The sequence below is a fragment of the Piliocolobus tephrosceles genome, chromosome 2, assembly GCF_002776525.5.
Source record: "Piliocolobus tephrosceles isolate RC106 chromosome 2, ASM277652v3, whole genome shotgun sequence".
NCBI classification, from domain to species: domain Eukaryota; kingdom Metazoa; phylum Chordata; class Mammalia; order Primates; family Cercopithecidae; genus Piliocolobus; species Piliocolobus tephrosceles.
Genome location: NC_045435.1, coordinates 37,176,918 through 37,197,052, shown reverse-complemented (window position 1 = coordinate 37,197,052; position 20,135 = coordinate 37,176,918). Strand labels below are relative to the sequence as shown.

The 20,135-nt window shown below is 35.8% G+C and overlaps 1 protein-coding gene across 5 annotated transcripts in view; it reads right to left on the bottom strand.

The window, feature by feature from the left end:
- Window positions 1–20,135, bottom strand: part of STXBP5L (syntaxin binding protein 5 like) — a 465,182-nt gene that overhangs the window by 282,694 nt on the left and 162,353 nt on the right. For all 5 annotated transcript variants that reach the window (XM_023214416.3, XM_023214419.3, XM_023214418.3 and 2 more), the window contains exon 6: window positions 7,471–7,605. In XM_023214416.3, the coding sequence (XP_023070184.1) occupies window positions 7,471–7,605 (135 nt within the window). The remainder of the gene's footprint in view (window positions 1–7,470; window positions 7,606–20,135) is intronic.

Sequence of the window (20,135 nt, the reverse complement as noted above, 5' to 3'; positions counted from 1 at the left end):
GAAATTAAACAGGGCTTCATAAAAAGTTTACAGAGCTTTCTTTAATTCTTTCCATATTTATAAGTAACATATCATTTATACATAAATGCAGTGTTCTATAAAGATATAAATTCCTCTGATAAGGGTTAATGTCTTTAAACTATCCTCCACGAACTCGTAATTGCCAACAAACCATAACCTCTCTGTCTCTTGGTTTGACTGCACTAACACTTACCAAAGTGTACTCTATGATAAGGTGGCGTTCCATATTTTAAAAGTTTGGGAAACCCTGAATTAAACAAAATTAAATATTTTTTCCCCTACAGAATTTCTTAGAGCCTGTACCATGCAAATGAACATTGTAAATCTTCAGTACTTTACAAAATTATTAGTCCACTGAATTCTTTTTCATTGATCATATTAATGAAATCACAGAAATTTGTTTTGGGAAACACTACTTGGATCACATGCAACACTCTTGTGTTTAGATCCTGAAACTATAAAATATTCTAGTTCTGAAAATAATCTAACATTAAACTTCTGTTATTTGTAGTTACTTTTTCAGACTCTAGAAGAAACATTATTTATTATCTTAAACAAACGTAGAAGACATCAAAAATGAAGAGGAAAAAACATTCACATTATTTCACTGCGTAGAGGTAATGCCTATTAACATTTTGGGATATTTCTTCTGGCTTGTTCCCTAACATTAAACTTCCAAAACCCACAAAGCACTCCTGGCAAAACTTATGGTCATGAGAAACTGACCTAAAAATAAAAAAGCATCTGTGGATGCTGGATTCTGAAAATTACAAAAAAATTACTTTAGATAGAATTATCAATGAATTATTGTCATGTACTAGCCACCTAAAAAAATGTGCAGTAATTCTTCCAGGTATCCCTATTTAGTTATCTTTCTCCCATTCACTAAAGTAGCCTTCTTGATATTAGTTTCCATTATGGACTTTTCATTATCTTCCCATATCTTAAATATTGATATTCTATGGTATCCTCTCCTACACTGCCATGCATTCCCATATAATATATGGCCACAAATTCAAAATCCTACAGGAATGAGGCAGGTATTGCAAATGAGTTAAATAGACTGAATAAGAACTGTACCAACCTGGATAGCACATTACCCACCTACATAAGGAAAGTTACTATTCATTTGCAGTTGATTATTGCCATACAGGAATGCTAGACTAGGATTGTTTCACCAAAAAGTCCAAATTTTTATCTTCATTCTACCAATTTTTAAATATTAGAAAATTATAATTCAGAGCATATTAAAATACTCTGATGGCCAAAACAAAACATATCTATGAGTCATAATTAGTTCAATGGCTATTAGTTTGCTAACTTTTCTCTACATACTCTTCATGCACAATTTCATCTTTTCATCTGGTTTTAACAACCCTGTAAATTCTATCTCTCATTACCTTCAGATCCATATATCCTGCCTCTTGCCATTCTTTTATACCAACTCCACTTAAAAGTCTTATAAACACATATAATTTTAGGTCAATGGACCTAAAATTGAACTTATTATTTTACTCTCAACCTACTCAATCTCTTGCACTTTCACTAAATGGCACCATTATCCACCGTTGCTCAAGGCAAACACTGGGAAGTCATCCTTAAATTTTCCCTATTATTATTACCTCTTTTTTTAATTATTATTATTTTTTTATTATACTTTAAGTTCTAGGGTACATGTGCATAACGTACAGGTTTGTTACATATGTATACTTGTGCCATGTTGGTGTGCTGCACCCATCAACTCGTCAGCATCCATCAATTCATCATTTATATCGGGGGGGGAGAGATTGCATTGGGGAGTTATACATTATTACCTCTTTTAAATATTTCATTAATGTGTTGGTTTATCTCCACTCCTACAACCACCAACATAATTTTTACCAAGAACACAGTCTTCCTTTCTCTCCAATTATTTCTCCATACCTGCATTCAGGGTAGTACTCCTAAAATATAGATTTGATTGAGATCTGCTTACAACTCTCAAAATCTAGCTCCCTATTAGTCTTAAAGTCTGAACTTCTCAAATTGGCTTACAAGACCTTTCATGTTATAAAACCTGATTACCTTCCAGCTTTATCTCTTACTATCTTATCCCCCAGCCATTCCAACAAACTAAAAACTTCAGTACTTAAAATTTCTGGGCATAGAACAGAAAATTATCTTATATTCCATCCTTTAAATATTCTGTTCCCTCCGCCTGGAATGTCCTTGCCCCTGGTATTTTACTCATCTTACTGAAACTCACCCCTTGGATCTCAGTGTAGATGTAGCATTCTTCACAGATACCACTTTGAGATCCCATGTCTATATTATAATAGATGTCCTTCTTACGAAATTGCCATATTATATTACCAATATATTGTAATTGCCTTTTTATTTAACTTTGCCTTCATTAAACTGGAAGTCCCAGCAGGATAGAAATTATGTCTTCTCTGTTCATAGTTGTTTCTAGTATCTATCATATAATAGAGCTCAATAAACATGCTTGAATGATGCTTGAACGATGTTAAACATGAGTCTTTTACTTTCATGATTTGACTATAAATTTCACGCTCAAATCTTAATCATATGTAGAAAAAAGCTTACATTTTTAAAAAATGTTAGGGTTGCCCTACAGAAATAGCTGTTTCTATGCTATCACCTGGAATATATTTTCCCATATAAATATTTTTTAATGGTAGTTTAGTTCTATACTGCTATTTTATAAGGTATTCTTCAAATACCACTGTTTAAATGAAAAATTTGTTCCAGGTTCCAAATAACCAATATATACATTTTGGAAACACAACTATTCATACTCTTGGGAATTGCCTCTAATTACAATTAGAATAATTCATTAAAATTGAAACAAGCTGAAAAATAAACATTAAATGAAAAATATTTCAATAAGGACTTAAAATAGAAACAATCTCATTTTTTAAAGATAATTCTTGCATTTGTCCTACTTAGAAAATATATTATTAAAATTCATGGACTAAAATTATATGTATTAAATGAGTCTTCTTAATTAAATGCACATTTTATTACTGTCCCATACACTTGACACATATTAACAGGAAATTACATACATTTTCTAATGTATCACTAGAGGTAGACAGCAATGAAAAGACAGTTCTGAGAGATTGGAAATTGGCATTAAAAATGTTATCTGTCACAGTGGAATTAGAATTCTATGGAACATATTGTTGGAAATCTGGTCTAAATAAACCAAGAGACATTCAGGAAGTGATGGCATGTGGTTTACTAATAATTGCTCAGAGATATTTCAAGAACATTTTCAGAGGCATGTATAATTCTATAATACACGTTTATATATAAAATAGTAGATGCTATTCTAATGCTGAATCATGTGTATATTATGAAAAATAAAAATGCCTTATTTCAGCTCTTTAATTTCTCCTGATTTTAGCCTCCCTTATAATATACATTTTAAAAACTCTTCAATTAGTCTTGAAATTGTATAGACTATATAAATACATAAAAATAAAGTATAAGTCACTAGTTCAGGTAGTAATCTGAACCATGAAAAGGATTTGTTACGTAAAGGAATATAAGAACAGCACTGCAAGAGTGGTGAAATGTTTGATTTGCTTAGGACAATAAATTATTCTCCATTACTTTAGCAGCATTCAACCTGAACATAAATGATGCATCTATATATTTTCACTAATATTGAATTTGTTTAAAAGTTCCGTAACTGAATCTTCTCTTGTTCATCTAAGCCTGTGTGTTTTTATCAATATCCTGAAACCATATTATGTAAAAGCTATTAAATTCAGCCCTTTTATTGCTTTTATAGGAACAGGATTACAGGGGAAAAGGACCCTCCCAAATACCTAATAAAGTAACTTTGGGGGGAAACATAATTGTTTATAGGATTAACGTTTTTAGAAATATTCACACAGAACAATAAAACGAGCAAAATAACTCAAACAGTCTCAGCCCAAAATCTCCTTAAGCTGATAAGAAACTTCAGCAAAGTCTCAGGATACAAAATCAATGTGCAAAAATCACAAGCATTCTTATACACCAGTAACAGACAAACAGAGAGCCAAATCATGAATGAACTTCCATTCACAATTGCTTCAAAGAGAATAAAATACCTAGGAATCCAACTTACAAGGGATGTAAAGGACCTCTTTAAGGAGAACTACAAACCACTGCTCAGTGAAATAAAAGAGGACACAAACAAATGGAAGAACATACCATGCTCATGGATACGAATAATCAATATTGTGAAAATGGCCACACTGCCCAAGATAATTTAGAGATTCAATGCCATCCCCATCAAGCTACCAATGACTTTCTTCACAGAATTGGAAAAAACTGCTTTAAAGTTCATATAGAACCAAAAAAGAGCCCGCATTGCCAAGACAATCCTAAGTCAAAAGAACAAAGCTGGAGGCATCACGCCACCTGACTTCAAACTATACTACAAGGCTACAGTAACCAAAACAGCATGGTACTGGTACCAAAACAGAGATATAGACCAATGGAACAGAACAGAGTCCTCAGAAATAATACCACACATCTACAGCTATCTCATCTTTGATAAACTTGAGAAAAACAAGAAATGGGGAAAGGATTCCCTATTTAATAAATGGTGCTGGGAAAATTGGCTAGCCATAAGTGGAAAGCTGAAACTGGATCCTTTCCTTACTCCTTATATGAAAATTAATTCAAGATGGATTAGAGACTTAAATGTTAGACCTAATACCATAAAAACCCTAGAAGAAAACCTAGGTAATACCATTCAGGACATAGGCATGGGCAAGGACTTCATGTCTAAAACACCAAAAGCAATGGCAACAAAAGCCAAAATTGACAAATGGGATCTAATTAAACTAAAGAGCTTCTGCACAGCAAAAGAAACTACCATCAGAGTGAACAGGCAACCTACAGAATGGGAGAAAATTTTTGCAATCTACTCATCTGACCAAGGGCTAATATCCAGAACCTACAAAGAACTCAAACAAATTTACAAGAAAAAAACAAACAACCCATCAAAAAGTGGGCAAAGGATATGAACAGACATTTCTCAAAAGAAGACATTCATACAGCCAACAGACACATGAAAAAATGCTCATCATCACTGGCCATCAGAGAAATGCAGATCAAAACTACAATGAGATACCATCTCACACCAGTTAGAATGGCAATCATTAAAAAGACAGGAAACAACAGGTGCTGGAGAGGATGTGGAGAAATAGGAACACTTTTACAATGTTGGTGGGATTGTAAACTAGTTCAACCATTATGGAAAACAGTATGGCGATTCCTCAAGGATCTAGAACTAGAAGTACCATATGACCCAGCCATCCCATTACTGGGTATATACCCAAAGGATTACAAATCATGCTGCTATAAAGACACATGCACACATAATTTTATTGTGGCACTATTCACAATAGCAAAGACTTGGAATCAACCCAAACGTCCATCAGTGACAGACTGGATTAAGAAAATGTGGCACATATACACCATGGAATACTATGCAGCCATAAAAAAGGATGAGTTTGTGTCCTTTGTAGGGACATGGATGCAGCTGGAAACCATCATTCTCAGCAAACTATCACAAGAACAGAAAACCAAACACCGCATGTTCTCACTCATAGGTGGGAACTGAATAATGAGATCACTTGGACTCAGGAAGGGGAACATCACACACTGGGGCCTATCATGGGAAGGGGGGAGGGGGGAGGGATTGCATTGGGAGTTATACCTGATGTAAATGATGAGTTGATGGGTGCTGACGAGTTGATGGGTGCAGCACACCAACATGGCGCAAGTATACATATGTAACAAACCTGCAAGTTATGCACTTTTTTTTTATACTTTTTTAAAGTATATAAAAAATAGCTCAAACTAATTATCTTGAAAACCTAAGTGAAAGTTGTAAGTCAATAGTAGTGTGTAGGTAACAATTTATCATACTAATGCTTCAATAATGTCATCAATCATTTAGTATCTACTTTGGAAAGCACAGAAATAAGCCAAGTATTAAGAACAAAAAAAGAACAATTTAAAAAAATGGAGCAGTTCCTAATCTAATGAGGGAAAAAGAATTATCATTAATAAAAGATCCATTCAGACATAATACAAAAGGGGTATCATGACAAGAGTATAACTAGTAACAACCTTCCTTATGAAGCAATATACATGTATATTGAAACATTAAGACTAGGTAAAAGATTTATTTCCAGAATCAAGTTTCACAAAAATAGGGTGTTTTAATCAGAATTTTGCAGAATAATTTTGTAACTTAAAGACCATATATGAGGCAGAAAATGAGCCAGCTTCAAGTCAAACATCTTATCAAGGACTTAATATGTACACAGCATAAACATGTATTAAATAAAAGTTGTTTTTCTGATTAATAATTTTAGTAGAAGAATTGTTTATGTATATATTACAAATAGATGGTGATGTAGTTTGGATATTTGTCCCTGCCCAAAGCTCATGTTGAATTGTAATCCCTAATGCTGAAGGTGGGGCCTAGTGGAAGGTACTTTGATCATGGGAAGTGGATTTCTCTTGAATGGTTTACCACCATTCCCTTAGGGCTCTTCTTGTAATAGTGAGTTCTTGCCATAGTAAGTGAGTTCTTGCAGTAGTGAATGAATTCTTGTGAGATCTTGTTATTTAAAAGTGTGTAGCACCTCTCCCCAACTCCTCCTGTTGCTCCTGCTTTCACTATGTGACATGCCTGCTCCTAACTTCTGCCATGATTGTAAGCTTCCTGAGGTCATGCTGGAAGCTAAGCAGATGCCAGCACCATGCTTCCTGTAAAGCCTGTAGAACCATAAGCCAATTGAACCTCTTTTCTATATAAATTATCCTGTCTCAGGGATTCCTTTATAGCAATGCAAAGTGGTCTAATACAGATGGCTTGAAATTCCACAGTTTGATATTTGGAGAATTTCACATTTTACATGTACAGAAACTTAAATATCAGTGCCAAAGCCAAAGTGGTAATTGCTATCAATCATATACCCAAAAAAACTATATATAACATAACCTAAAAGATACTTGAGCCCAGAACAATATTTTAATGAGGCAAGTAAAGAATAAGCTATAAGAATTAAAATCATATGCAGTGATCATGATTATTTTTACATAACACAATTCATTCTCACTGAAAGTGGCTATATTAAGCTTGATTATAGTGAAGTGAGATTTCCATGTATAACTTGCAGAGTAAGCCTTACTATTTTGTCATCAAATTTTTAGACATAAACCTTAATTATTTATGGTATTTGGAAAGCCTAAAATATTGTAATATGTATTTTTAAAATCTTTTACGGCTTTAAGTTATTTTACTGAACTTTTCACTCAAATTCATTATAAATTAGTAATAGATGTATATCAATTAACTGTAATTTGACCTATATGTTACATAACTATATGAAGTACTTAAGCCAATAAAGTGATATCCAAGTTCAAACTTACAGTTCAATTGCCTTGTTCCACATGATAACATATCCAGAAAGAATGAAAGATTCAATATTTACAATATGTGTATTTCCTCTTTCTGTTCCAACATAAAGCCATTTACTCTGGAAAGGTAGATGACAGTAAGTAATTCTGAAAGAAAGAAAATCGTAATTAAAATATCTAAATTTTTTATTTGGTCAGCATTATATTTTCCTTACATGTATCATGTAGTGATAGCAATATAAATAATAAAATGTACTATATACTCAATGTAGTTATTCATTGAGAGTACAGGATAAATAACAATATTATAGCATTAAAAACAATAATGATAATAAGCACTATTAATAAGTGCCTATATGGGCATTAATATACATTGTTTCTAATTCTGAAAACAGCAAGACAGATACGTATTTCTGTTACACAAAAATGAAACTGTGGCTGAATTTTGTTCATTTGCCTAAGACTTACAGCTAATAAGCGGCAAAACCGGGATTGATATCCTTTCCTGTTTGGTTACAAAATTAACATCTTTCCACTAAACTACATGGTTTTCTATTTTTAAGAACATATTTGCTTCAAATACATGAATTTCATATTATCATATTTCATAAATTTAATATTTGCTTCAAATACATAAAGATCATATTTGCTTCAAATACATAAATTTTAGAGTTCACAGAGAAGTGGCAGCTATGTCTACATGAGATGATAAATTATTCAGTTTTTATTCAGATGTTTGACATCTAAGCAGTAAAAAGAAAACTTATAAAGTCAGAGATTCACTGTACTCTTCCCTTAGTTTTACTGTTCTGTTCTCATCTTCACAGTCGGCTTTCTGACTAGCTCTAGGACCTGTTACATAGCCAGAGCAACCATGACTCCTACACAGGAAATATGGGAATTTACCAGAGTCCTCTATTCACAACATTATCACTCCTTCTAGTTTGGCCTAATCATGCTTTTTAGTTACTCTACAAAAAAGGAGGATAAGTTCATAGTTATCTCGTCAGACAGACCAATAATTTTTTTTTAAAAAAAGTGAATGACATATTTCCAATATGATATTGTCAGTACTTCTTCATATAAGAATAAAAAGGCCAGATGCAGTGGCTCATGCCTGTAATCCAAGCACTTTGGGAGGCCAAGGCAGGTGGATCATGAGGTCAAGAGATCGAGACCATCCTATCCAACATGGTGAAAGCCCGTCTCTACTAAAAATACAAAAAATTAGCCAGGCGTGGTGGTGTGCACCTGTAGTCCCAGCTACTCAGGAGGCTGAGGCAGGAGAATTACTTGAACTCGGCAGACAGAGGTTGCAGTGAGTTGAAATTGTACCACTGCACTCCAGCCTGGCGACAGAGTGAGACTCCATGTCACAAAAAAAAAAAAAAAAAAAAAAAAGAATAAAAGTGAACATCCAATGTGTCCAATTTATATTCTCGGTCTGGTTCGGTGAAGTTTTCAACAGCCTGTTTCTTTGAACCAAACTTCATCTATTATTCAAAGTACCCTGAACACTACATTCAAAAAATTAAAAGCCCTGCTATTACACAAGCAATTACTATCGACAATATAATTAATTGACAGTATAATTAATGTGTAGCCTATATGATGTCGGAAAATTTTGATCAAAACCTAAAATCTAGAATTGCTGTTGCCAAGGGATATTTAATAATGTTGCATAGTAAATAACTTGATGGTCATGTTTCAAGGCAATGAAGAATCAATTTTCAGTTCAATCTTAGGTAGAAAGAGGAAACTCACTTTAAAGAGGATTAAGATAATCCTTTCTGAATTACAGGGACAGTGGAAAAAACACTAATCGCATTAAAGAAGACACAAATAAAGGGGTTCAAGTAGAAAAAAAGCAAACCTCAATATTACATAGTCACTTCCAGGGTTAAGAAGAAAAGTGTAAGAACTGCAGGTTTCAGTAATGAGACAGAACTAAAACTATTCCTTGAACTAGTAACTACTTTTTTCCTCATCCTTATTAAATATAAACTAGAGGCTTTATATCAGGCAGGTTTCACCTTATATTAAATGTCCAACTGATGGGTAGTAGTTACAACAACTAGATAAACATTCTCAGGTTTTAACTGAACCCCCCCTAAAAAGAGCAATAGGATTACTTAGAATGATTGCCACAGATGAAGGAAAAGATATAATAATGCTTGTGCTGTGTAATTGCTAACTCTTTTATATGATTAGCCAACACCTTTATACAACTTAGTTTATTGTATTTAATAATTACACTGTCATTTGTAACTTATTTCTATCACCACTACATGATAGATGAAGGATTTTTTTCTATTATATGTAAGCCTTGGAAAAATAATGTTGTTCCTATATCCATATTAATTATCACTAAATAATCGAAGATATCCTTAGCCTTCCATCCATTCATGCATTTACTCAATCTTCAATGAATAACTCTTTATAAAAAAGTATTTTTGGGTGGAGGGACCAAGACAATTGACTGGAAATAGCTGCGGCCAGAGGCTCACACCCAGAAGAATGAAAACAGCGAGAGAAGAACGAAAACTGCACGTGAATCCTGCACCGGCAACTGAGGTACCCAAGTTCTCTCATTTGGACTGAATAGGCATTTGGCACAACCCATAGAGAGCCAGGAAAAGCAGAGTGGAACAAAGGCCCACCTGGGAGCTGCAAGTAACAAGGGGAGCTCCCACTCCCAGCCAAGCAAAGTGGTGAGTGTGCTCCCCTACCCAGAAAACCATGCTTTTTCCATGAATCTGTGCAACCCGCAAAACAGGAGATCCCCTTTGTGAGCCTATGTGACCAGGGCCTTGGGTCCCAAGCACAGAGCTGTGCAGATTCTCGGAGGTCACTCAGCTAGAGACTAAGATTACCAACTTCCTGAGGGGAGGGGCAGCTGCCATCACTGCAGCTGCCTGCTGCCTAAGATGACCAAGTCCTGGAGGAAGTGGTGGCAGCCATAATTGCAGCTCCAGTCTGCCACTTTTTCCCTGCTGGTGGAAGAATGAGCGGTTTGGACGCAGGAGGAATTCCCCACAGTGCAGCACAGCGGCTGTGGTGGATCATGGCCATACTACCCCTTTAGGCTGGACCCTGACCCATCCCTCCTCACTGGATGGGGCCTCTCTGCAGGAATTTCAGAAACTTCAGCTAAGGATGAACAGACAGAATTCTGGTGTCCCTGGGATGGAGCCCCTTGCAGGAGGGGCAGCCATGGTCTCCATGGGTCAGTGGACTTAGTCTTGACCCCAGTGGCTCAGCAGAACCTGGGAAGTGCCGATGAGTGGGATTCCCCCCACCACAGTACACCCCCTCTGCCAAAGGCCAGCTGGAGTGCTTTGTTAAGTGAATTATTGATCCCATGCCTCCTGACTGGGTGAGAACCCCCCAATAAGGGTCGCCAGACACCTTATTTAGGACCATTCCTAAGTATAGGAATGAGGTATAAGGTTGGTGCCCCTCTGGGATGGAGCTCCCAGAGAAAGGAGCAGGCAGCCATCTTTGCTGTTCTGCAGCCTCCACTGGTGACACCTTCAGGTATGGGAGGGGCCCAGGCAAATAGGGTCTGGAGTGGACCCCCAACAAACCAGAAGAGGGACCTGACCGTTAAAAGAATAACAAATAGAAAGGAGCAACAACATTAACAAAAATGTCCCCACAAAAACCCCACCCAAAGGTCAGCAGCCTCAAGGTTCAAGGCTAGATAAACTCATAAAGATGAGAAAAAAATCAATGAAAAAACACTGAACACTCAAAAAGCAGAGTGCTTCTCCTCCTCCAAATTATTGCAACACCTCTTTGGCAAGGGCACAGAACTGGGCAGAGGCTGAGATGAATGAATTGACAGAAGTAGGCTTCAGAAGGTGGGTAATATTGAACTTCACTGAGCTACAGGAGCATGTTCTAACCCAATGCAAAGAAGTTAACAACCATGATAAAACATCACAGGAGCTGTTAACCAGAATAACCAGTTTAGAGAGGAATATAAATGACCTGATGGACCTGAAAAACACAACATGAGAACTTCACAATGCACCCACAATTATTGATAGCTGAATAGACCAAGCAGAGGAAAGAATTTCAGAGCTTGAAGACCATCGTGGTGAAACAAGACAGGCAGACAAGATTAGAAAAAAAAAAGAATGAAAAGGAATGAACAAAACCTCCAGGACTTATGGGGTTATGTAAAAAGACCAAACTTCTGACTGATTGAAATACCTGAAAAAGACAAGGAGAACAGGGCCAAATTGGAAAACATACTTCAAGATATCATCCACAAGAACTTTCCTAACCTAGTAGGAGAGGCCCACATTCAAATTCAGGAAATCCAGAGAACCCCAGTAAGATACTCCATAAGAAGATCAACCCCAAGGCACATAATATCAGATTCTGTAAGGTCGAAATGAAAGAAAAAATGTTAAGGGCAGCCAGAGAGAAAGGCCAGGTAACCTACAAAAGGAAGCCCATCAGACTAACAGCAGAAACCCTACAAGCCAAAAAAGATTAAGGGCCAATATTTAACATTCTTAAAGAAAGAATACCCAACCCAGAATTTCATATATGGCCAAACGAAGCTTCATAAGTGAAGGAGAAATAAAATCCTTTTCAGACAAGCAAATGCTGAGAGAATTTGTCACCACCAGGCCCACCTTGCGAGAGCTCCTAAAGGAAGCACTAAATATGAAAACAAACAAGCATTCAAACAAACAAACAAAAAACCGTTACCAGCCACTACAAAACCACACTGAAGGACAAAGACCAATGACGCTATAAAGCAACTACATCAACGAGTCTGCAAAATAACCAGTTAGCATCATGATGACAGGATCAAATTCACACATAACAATATAAACCTTAAATGTAAATGAGCTAAATGCCCCAATTAAAAGACACAGAATGGCAAGCTGGTAAAGAGTCAAGACCAATTGGTGTGCTGTATTCAAGCAACCCATCTCACATGCAGGGACACACATAGGCTCAAAATAAAAGGGTGAGGGAAAATCTACCAAGCAAATAAAAAGCAGAAAAAAGCAGGGGTTGCAATCCTAGTTTCTGACAAGACAGACTTTAAACCAACAAAGATGAAAAAAGACAAAGAAGGACATTACATAATGGTAAAAAGTTCAATACAACAAGAAGAGTTAACTATCCTAAATTTCTATGCCTCACTTCAAGAGCAACGAGATTCATAAAACAAGTTCTTAGAAACCTACAAAAAGATTTAGACTCCCACACAATAATAACAGGAGACTTTAATACTTCACTGTCAATATAGATCATTGAGACGGAAAGTTGACAAGAATCTTCAGGACTCAAACTCACCTCTGGCTTAAGTGGACTGGATATCTACAGAACTCTCCATCCCAAAACAACAGAATATACATTCTTCTCAGCACCACATGGAACTTACTTTAAAATTGATCATATAATTGGAAGTAGAACACTCCTCAGCAAATGCAAAAGAACTAAAATCATAACAGTCTCTCAGACCACGGAGCAATTAAATTAGAACTCAAGATTAAGAAACACAGTCAAACCCACCCAACTAAATGGAAATGCAACAATATGCTCCTGAATGACTCCTGGGTAATGAAATTAAGGCAGAAATCAAGAAGTTCTGTGAAACCAGTGAGAAAAAAGAAACAATACACCAGAATCTCTGGGACACAGAAAAACAGTGTTAAGGGGAAATTTATAGAATTAAATGCCCACATCGAAAAGCCAGAAAGATCTCAAATCGACACTATAATATCACAACTAGAGAACCAAGAACAAACAAACCCCCAAAATAGCAGAAGACAAGAAATAACCAAGATCAGAGCAGAACTGAAGGTGATAGAGACATGAAAAACCCTTTAAAAATGTCAGCAAATCCAGGAGTTGGTTTTTTGAAAGAATAGTGAAATAGACCGCTAGCTAGACTAATAAAGAGGGAAGAATCAAATTGATACAATAAAAAATGATAAAGGGGATATCACCACTGACCCCACAGAAATGCAAACAACTATCAGACAATACTATAAACAAATAAATTAGTTTATTTGCATTAATTTATTTGCATATTATGCAAATAAATTTGAAAATCCAGAGGAAACGGATAAATTCCTGAACACATACACTCTCCCAAGACTGAACCAGGAAGAAGTTAAACCCCTGAATAGACAAATAATGAGTTCTGAAACTGAGGCAGTAATAAATAGCCTACAAACCAAAAAAAAAAGCCCAGGAGCAGAGAGATTTACCGCTGAATTCCACCAAAGGTACAAAGAGGAGCTGGTACCATTTATTCTCAAACTATTCCAAACAAATTAAAAGGAAGGATTCCTGCGTTAATCATTTTGTGAAGCCAGCATCATCCTGATACCAAAGCCTGGCAGAGACACAACTAAAAAAGAAACTTCAGGCCAATATCCTGATGAACATCAATGCAAAAATCCTCAATAAAATACTGGCAAACCAAGTCCAACAGCACATCAAAAAGTTTATCTACCACGATCAAGCTGGCTTCATCCCCAGGATGCAAGGCTGGTAACAACATATTCAAATCCACAAATGTAATTCATCATGTAAATAGAACTAAAGACAAAAACCACAGGATTATCTTAATAGATGCAGAAAAGTCCTTTGATAAAATTCAACATCTCTTAATGTTAAAAACTCTCAATAAGCTAGGTAGTGATGGAACATAACTCAAAATAATAAGAGACATTTAGAACAAACCCACAGTCACAGGCTTTTGAATGAGCAAAAGCCAGAAGCATTCCCCTTGAAAACCAGCAAAAGACAAGGATGCCCTCTCTCACCACTCCTATTCAACATAGTATTGGGAGTTCTGGCCAGGGAAGTCAGGCAAGAGAAAGAAATAAAGGGTATTCAAATAGGAAGAGAGGAAGTCAAACTGTCTCTGTAGACAACACAATCCTACATATAGAAAATCCTATCGCTTCAGCCTAAAAGCTTCTTTTTTTTTTTATTATACTTTAAGTTCTAGGGTACATGTGCATAACGTGCAGGTTTGTTACATATGTATACTTGTGCCATGTTGGTGTGCTGCACCCATCAACTCGTCAGCACCCATCAATTCGTCATTTACATCAGGTATAACTCCCAATGCAATCCCTCCCCCTCCCCTCCCCGTGATAGGCCCCGGTATGTGATGTTCCCCTTTCTGAGTCCAAGTGATCTCATTGTTCAGTTCCCACCTGTGAGTGAGAACATGCGGTGTTTGGTTTCCTGTTCTTGCGATAGTTTGCTGAGAATGATGGTTTCCAGCTGCATCCATGTCCCTACAAAGGACACAAACTCATCCTTTTTTATGGCCGCATAGTATTCCATGGTGTATATGTGCCACATTTTCTTAATCCAGTCTGTCACTGATGGACATTTGGGTTGATTCCAAGTCTTTGCTATTGTGAATAGTGCCGCAATAAACATACGTGTGCATGTGTCTTTATAGCAGCATGATTTATAATCCTTTGGGTATATACCCAGTAATGGGATGGCTGGCTCATATGGTACTTCTAGTTCTAGATCCTTGAGGAATCACCATACTGTTTTCCATAATGGTTGAACTAGTTTACAATCCCACTAACAGTGTAAAAGTGTTCCTATTTCTCCACATCCTCTCCAGCACCTGTTGTTTCCTGTCTTTTTAATGATTGCCATTCTAACTGGTGTGAGATGGTATCTCATTGTGGTTTTGATTTGCATTTCTATGATGGTTTGCATTTCTATGATGGCCAGTGATGATGAGCATTTTTAAGCTGATAAGGAACTTCAGCAAAGTCTCAGGATACAAAATCAATGTGCAAAAATCACAACCATTCCTATATACCAACAATAGACAAGCAGAGAGCCAAATCATGAATGAACTCCCATTCACAATTGCTACAAAGAGAATAAAATACCTAGGAATACAGCTAACAATGGATGTCAAGGAGCTCTTCAAGGAGAACTACAAAGCACTGCTCCAGGAAATCAGAGAGGACACAAACAAATGGAAAAAAACATTCCATGCTCATGGGCAGGAAGAATCAATATTGTGAAAATGGCCATACTGCCTAAAGTAATTTAAAGATTCAATGCTATTTCTAGTAAAACACCACTGACAGTCTTCACAGATTTAGAAGAAACTACTTTAAAATTCATATGGAGCCAATAAAGAGCCCATATAGCCAAGAAAATTCTAAGCAAAAAGAATAAAGCTGTAGGCACCATGTTAACCGATTTCAAGCTATACCACAAGGCTACAGTAACCAAAACAGCATGGTACTGGTACCAAAACAGACACATAGACCAACGGAACAGAATATAGATCTCAGAAATAAGACCGCACATCTACAACCATCTGAACTTCGACAAACTTGACAAAAAGAAGCAATGGGGAAAGGATTCCCTATTTAATATATGGTGCTGGGAGAACTGGCTAGCCATACGCAGAAAATCGAAACTGGATCCCTTCCTTACAACTTATACAAAAATTAACTCAAGATAGATTAAATACTTAAATGTAAAATCCCAAAATATAAAAACTCTGGGAGAAAATCTAGGCAGTACCGTTCAGGACATAGGCACGGGCAAAGATTTCATGATGAAAACATTAAAAGCAATTGCAACAAAAGCAAAAATTGACAAACAGGATCTAATTAAGCTAAAGAGCTTCTGCCCAGCAAAAGAAACTATCATCAGAGTGAACAGACAACCTACAGAATGGTAGAAAATTTTTGCAATCTATCCATCTGACAAAGGTCTAATATCCAGAATCTACAAGGAATTTAAACAAATTTACCAGAAGAAAAAAAAGGAATCCATTAAAAAGTGGGCAAAGGATATGAACAGAAACTTCTCCAAAGATAACATCCATGTGTCCAAAAAACATGAAAAAAAGCTCAGTATCACTGATCAATAGAGAAATGCAAATCAAAACAACAATGTGATACCACCTCACTCCAGTCAGAATGGCAATCATTAAAAAGTCAAGAAACAACACATGCTGGCAAGGCTGTGGAGAAATAGGAATGCTTTTATACTGTTGGTGGGAATGTAGATTAATTCAACTATTGTGGAAGACAATGTGACAATTCCTCAAAGACCTACAACCAGAAATACTATTTGATCCAGCAATCCCATTTCTGGGTATATACCCAAAGCAATATAAATCATTCTATTATGAAGATATATACATGCATATGTTCATTGCAGCAGTATTCATAATATCAAAGACATTGAATCAACCCAAATGCCCATTAATGATAGCCTGGATAAAGAAAATATGATACATGTACACCATGGAATACTATGCAGCCATAAAAAGGAATGAGATCGTGGTCTTCGCAGGGACAAGGATGGAGCTCAAAGCCATTATCCTCAGCAAACTAACACAGGAACAGAAAACCAAACACCGCATGTTCTCACTTATAAGTGGGAGCTGAACAATGAGAACAAATGGGGAGCAGCACACACTGGGGCCTGTCGGGGGAGGTTGGAAGGGAGGGAGAGTGTCATAATAAATAGCTAATGCATGCAGGCCTCAATACCAATGTGATGGGTTTATTAGGTGCAGGAAACCACCATGACACATGTCTACCTATGTTAACAAACCTGGATGTCCTTCACATGTATCCCAGAACTTTAAATTTTTAAAACTATATTGTCCCAGATTATAACACACCCATCCATTTTTCTTCAAATCATACTATCTAACAAGAGAGACAAAACAAGCAGACAGGTAAGAAAAATAAAACTAAAATGTAATAATTTCTATAGACTCCAAAGAAGGAAGAGATTAAGTACAGTAAAAAAATCAAGAAAAGCTAATGTAGAAAGTTGTGTTTCAATTGGGCCATTAATGAACAAAACACAAAACAAATCAATGTTTCTCAACTTTGAGTAATGTGCAGATCTTTGAATTTTTTTATATTCTTTACTTTTGACTTATTTTAGAAATTTTGCTTATGTATAAAAACAAAATAAAATATAAATTTTTCACACTTATGACTCTTTACACACATAAAACAAAAAAATCCAAATTAATTACAAAAAACTACAACCAGAATTTAAATGAACATTTATTAATGTGACAGTTGAATTTTTTTACAGAAATAAAATAACCTCAAAATACAAATATGGTTCTAACTGCACAGGTTCTATTGAGTTTCACATGTCCATACTTAGTCTGCACCTTTTCACCATATTTATTCTAACAGCTTGATTTTTTTATCAAAAGTTCTTTAAGGAATCTTCATACTGTTTACCAGAGTGGTTATATTAGTTTACATGCCCACCAACAGTGTAAGAGTGTTTCCTTTTCACCACATCCATGCCAACGCCTGTTTTTTTTTTTTTAATTGTGGCCATTATTTCAGGAGTAAGGTGGCATCACATTGTGGTTTTGATTTACATTTCCCTGATAATTAGTGATGTTGAACATTTTTTCATATGTTTGTTGGCCATTTGCACATCTTTTATTTATTTATTTATTTTTTTTTTTGAGACGGAGTCTCACTCGGTTGCCAGGCTGGAGTGCATTGTGCAGTGGCGTGATCTCGGCTCACTGCAAACTCTGCCTCCCAGGTTCAAGCAATTCTCCTGCCTTAGCCTCCTGAGTAGCTGGAACTACAGGTGCATGCCACCATGCCCAGCTAATTTTTGTAGTTTTAGTAGAGATGGGCTTTCACCGTGTTGGCCAGGATGGTCTCCATCTCTTGACCTCATGATCTGCCCGCCTTAGCTTCCTAAAGTGCTGGGATTATAGGCACAAGTCACTGCACCCAGTCTACTTGTACATCTTTTGAGAACTTTCTATTCATGTCTTTAGCCCACTTTTTGATGGGATTATTTGTTTTTATTTTTTTTTCTTGCTGATTTGTTTGAGTTTATTGTAGATTCTGGATATAGTCCTTTGTCAGATGCATAGTTTGCCAAGATTTTCTCCCACTCTGTGGGTTGCCTGTTGACTCTGCTGATTATTTCTTTTGCTGTGCAGAAGCTTTTTAGTTTAACTAAGTCCCATCTATTTATGTTTGTTTTTGTTGCATCTTGGTCATGAGCTCTTTGCCTATGCCAATGTCTAGAAGAATTTTTCCAATGATATCTTCTAGGATTTTTGTGGTTTCAGGTCTTAGATTTAAGTCTTTGATCCATCTTGAGTTGATTTTTGTATAAGGTGAGAGATGAAGATCCATTTTCATTCTAATACATGTGACTTGCCAATTATCCAAGTACCATTTGTTGAATTGGGTGTTCTTTCCCACTTTATGTTTTTGTTTGGTTTGTCAAAGATCAGTTGGCTGTGTTTGGTTTTATTTTTGGGTTCCCTATTCAGTTCCATTTGCCTACATGCCTATTTTTATACCAGTACCATGCTGTTTTGTTATCTATAGCCTTGTAGTATAGTTGAAGTCGGGTCATGTGATGTCTCCAGATTTGTTCTTTTTGCTTAGTCTTGCTTTGTTTATGCAGGCTCTTTTTTGGTTCCACATTGATTTTAGGATTGTTTTTTCTAGTTCTGTGAAGAATGATGGTGGTATTTTAATGGGAATTGCATTGAATCTGTAGATTGTTTTTGGCAGTGTGGTCATTTTCACAATATTGATTCTACCCATGCATAAGCATGAGATGGGTTTCTACTTGTTTGTGGTCTATTATTTCTTGATTCTTTTGTCAGGATATTATTTATTACCTACCATATAAGTTAAAGTTATAACATTTTTATTATCTTGCCTAGATCAAGCAATGAAAATATATGGTCAAAAGATTTCATGAGCAGTCATAAATTCATATGATGATTGACATGTAGAAGATTTACTATTGTAATAAACACTTCACAGATACTGTGTACCAGTACCTAGATGCTACAGACACATATCATCTGATACACTCATAGTCCTTTGGAAATTCTTAATTAAAAATAATTTGACAGAACTGAATGATAAATATTTATTATTTTCATTCATTTATGTAATACTCTGTCTTCACTAAATACCCAAACGTATTTCCTCACTAAAACTTAAGTAGCAAAACACTAAGAACTTTGTTTTGAAGACTGTTACTTAATTTTCTTTATCTGTTCTTAAAATAATCACCTAATCATCTAATTTTCTCTAATTTTTCTCTTAACCAACAGAAATCATTTGTAATGCAAGCATTTTATGTCATATGTACTAAGTTTTATATTCTCTATACTGTCTTGTCTTTTTATATATTCATGTATGTTTATTTTGTGGTTTTAAAAAATAATTTCAACTTTTATTTTAGATTCAGGAGGTACATGTATAGGTGTGCTGCATGGGTATATTGAGTGATGCTGAGGTAAGCATAGTACCCAACAGTCAGTTTATTAACTCTTGCCCCCTAGTAGTCTCTAGTGTCTATTTTTGCCATCTTTATGTCCAAGAACATCCAATGTTTAGCTCCCATGTATACTTGAGAACATGTGGTGTTTGGTTTTCTGTTCCTGTGTAAATTTTCTTAAGATAATGGCCTCCAGCTGCATTCATGTAGCTGCAAAGAACATGATTTCATTTTTTTTATGGCTGCATAATACTCTGTAGTGTATATGCACCAATTTTCTTCCTCCAATCCACTGTCAAGGTGTATCTGGGTTGATTCCATGTCTTTGATATTGTGAATAGTGCTGCAATGAACATACATGTGTCCTTTTGGTAGAAACATTTATT